The following is a 2,914-nucleotide window of genomic DNA, read 5'->3' as shown; positions in this document are numbered from 1 at the left end:
TTTTATGATGATCTTGAATCCTTATAAACCCATGTAAGACGTTTGAATAAACAGAAGAGATTTGGTTATCTGAACCGTGTGTCAGTTGTCTCATTTCTCTCCTCCGATGCATGCATCTTCTCATACCTTCCAGTCTGCCCGACAATAGATAAACCAGTAGCCTGACCAAAAGGCTTTCTATTACACCATCACCGGAGCACTCGGGGCACCTTAAACGGCTATCAGGCGGCATCTGAAGCAGTCGGCGCTGCCGGATAGCCGTTTATGCGATGGCCCCGACAAAAGCATCGTATGTTGATGCTGCCTTCAACATGCAATGGCCTCTGAGAGGCCATCGCATGTTGAAATTATCGTATGTCGGGGCCATCGTAGCTCGGGGGGGTCACTGTACACAGTATAAAATATCATACAGAACATTGGGATTTATCTATAAGTAACTTTATTTCTCTCCTCTTCTCTACACACAGGAGAACAATATGACTGTGGTCTCTGAGTTTTTCCTTTTAGGATTTCAAATTTATAGAGATTTAAGAAATTCTCTGTTCTTTCTTCTCCTGGTGATTTACTGTGGGACAATATGTGGGAATCTCCTGATCATCGCCCTGGTGTCCACCAGCAAGAACCTCCACACCCCAATGTACTTCTTCATCTCACATCTTTCCATCAGTGACATCTTGTTATCCACAGATATTGCCCCTAATATGTTTTATATTGTGCTGAATAATGGGGGGACCATGACTTTTATGGGCTGTATTGCTCAGCTTTGTTTCTTTTGTTCCCTAGAAACATTTGAATGTCTTCTCCTCGCTGTGATGTCTTATGACAGATATGTGGCCATCTGTAATCCTCTCCGTTACTCTTCTATCATGACAAGTGGACATTGTGTGATATCCACCATCATCTGCTGCTTATTTGGGTTTACTATTGCTTTGTTTTATGTCATTACAATGATAACGTTAAACTTTTGTGGACCAAATATCATTGATCATTTCTTCTGTGACGTTGTCCCCTTACTAGAACTTTCCTGTTCTGACACCTTCATTGTGCACTTGATTATGTTTTTACTAGGCGTTCCAGCTCTCTTTATTCCAACCACAATCATTGTTGTGTCTTACACTTATATTATTTTATCAATCCTAAGGATCCCATCCAATACTGGTAGACAGAAAGCCTTCTCCACCTGTAGCTCCCACCTCATTGTGGTCTCCATATTCTATGGGACTATATTCAGTGTTTATCTTGTCCCAACGAAAGGCCGAACACTGACCATTAGTAAAGTCCTCTCCCTGCTATATACTGTGTTTACTCCTTTGGTCAACCCCATTATATACAGTCTGAGGAATAAGGACATTAAGAAAACTGTACAGGAAATATGTCATAAGCGGGTGATCTGGTAAATTATCAGTAATATAGGAGAATAGACACTGTGTGTGAACAGTAGGCACGATCCTGATCTCTCAGCCAGAAGCCTGATCCTAACACTAATATCCGCAGTGCACAAATCCTATAGGGGCTCTACAAGGCTTCTCAGCAAAAAGGTGCTCATCCCCAGCCTGTGTGTGTGTGTGTGGGCTGATCATAGGAGACCTCCTGTGCATTCTTAACAGAGCAAAGCTGTGTTGTGGCAGGCCTGTCTGCTAGAAATACCAACGCAAAATGCCCTAAACACTAGTGTTGAGCGGCATAGACCATATTCGAATTTGCGATTTTTCGCCAATATATGGACAAATATTTATCATATATTCGCTAAATTCGCATATTCGTAATATTCGTGTTTTATTTTCGCATATGCGTAAATTAGCATATGCTAAAATTAGCATATGCGAAAATTAGCATATGCAAAAAATAGCATAAGCTGAAATTCGCATATGCGAAAATTAGCATATGCGAAATTAGCATAAGCGAAAATTCGCATATGCAAAAATTAGCATATACTAATTTTCGCATTTGCGAAAATTCGTACGCCAGTCTCACACAGTAGTATTAGAGCCTTCTTTACACCACACAAGCTGGAAGCAGAAAGGGATGATCACTGAGATGTGTACTGTGAAAAATAAAAATAAAAAAATACGAATATTCGAAATTGCGAATATATAGTGTTATATTTGCGAATATTCGCGAATTTGCGAATATGCGATATTCGCGTATAGAATTCTCATTGCGAATATTTGCGAGCATCACTACTAAACACATCATAATGCTTTCACGCACATAGTAGCACACTAATAAGCGTGTGCAAGTAAAACGCATCAGCCAGATAAAGACACTGGAAGTTTATTTTCCCTGTTCAATTAAACATGAATTATATCTCTCAAGTTGTGTGTTAACAGAAAAGTAATAAGCGCCTTCAAGTCTCACACATTTGCCCAGTTAATACAGTTACTGTGCATACTATTGGTTTACTGAAATACATATTTCATCTTCCTAGTTGTGTCATAGCACAAAACAATAAACGTCTTCCAGACACACGCATTTGCCCTATTAATACAGTTTTCCTGCATAGTAGTGGTTTACTGAGGCCTGCATTATATAGCAGAAAAGTAATACATTCCTTCCAGACACTTGCATTTGCCCTGCTGGTAGACTTTATCTGCATAATAGTGGTTGACTGAAACGCGTATTGTATCTTCCTATATGTGTAATAGCAGATAAACAATCAGCTCCTTCAAGTAACATGCATTTGTAAGGAAACAAACCTCCAAATCCATGTTTGGTAAAGGAAATGTTGGATGGGGTAGAAGACAGAAGACCCCTGTCTTATCCTCTGCCAGTAAGAATATTAATGGCAGTACCAGCACCAGTACAGGTGGCAGCAACAGAAGCCAGATGCCTGGTGGTAGTAGGAGCAGCTGTGTCTGCCATCCCAAGTTCTCACTGCTTAACAGAGGTTATGTGGTTTCACAGCATAATCCAG

The 2,914-nt window shown here is 40.3% G+C and overlaps 1 protein-coding gene across 1 annotated transcript; it reads left to right on the top strand.

Moving 5' to 3' along the window:
• The first annotated feature begins 476 nt into the window (after positions 1 to 476).
• On the top strand, positions 477 to 1,397 carry LOC130366690 (olfactory receptor 11L1-like). The gene has a single exon (XM_056569010.1). It carries the CDS (start codon positions 477 to 479, stop codon positions 1,395 to 1,397), a length of 921 nt encoding a protein of 306 aa, XP_056424985.1.
• The last annotated feature ends 1,517 nt before the right edge of the window (positions 1,398 to 2,914 follow it).

This window comes from Hyla sarda, chromosome 4, assembly GCF_029499605.1.
Source record: "Hyla sarda isolate aHylSar1 chromosome 4, aHylSar1.hap1, whole genome shotgun sequence".
Classification (NCBI taxonomy): domain Eukaryota; kingdom Metazoa; phylum Chordata; class Amphibia; order Anura; family Hylidae; genus Hyla; species Hyla sarda.
Note: the sequence above shows the minus strand (reverse complement) of the source record. Positions and strands in the feature narration are given on the sequence as shown.

Excerpts from the sequence above, each read along its gene's own strand:
- LOC130366690 (XM_056569010.1), top strand. The coding sequence starts at position 477 with ATGACTGTGGTCTCTGAGTTTTTCCTTTTAGGATTTCAAATTTATAGA.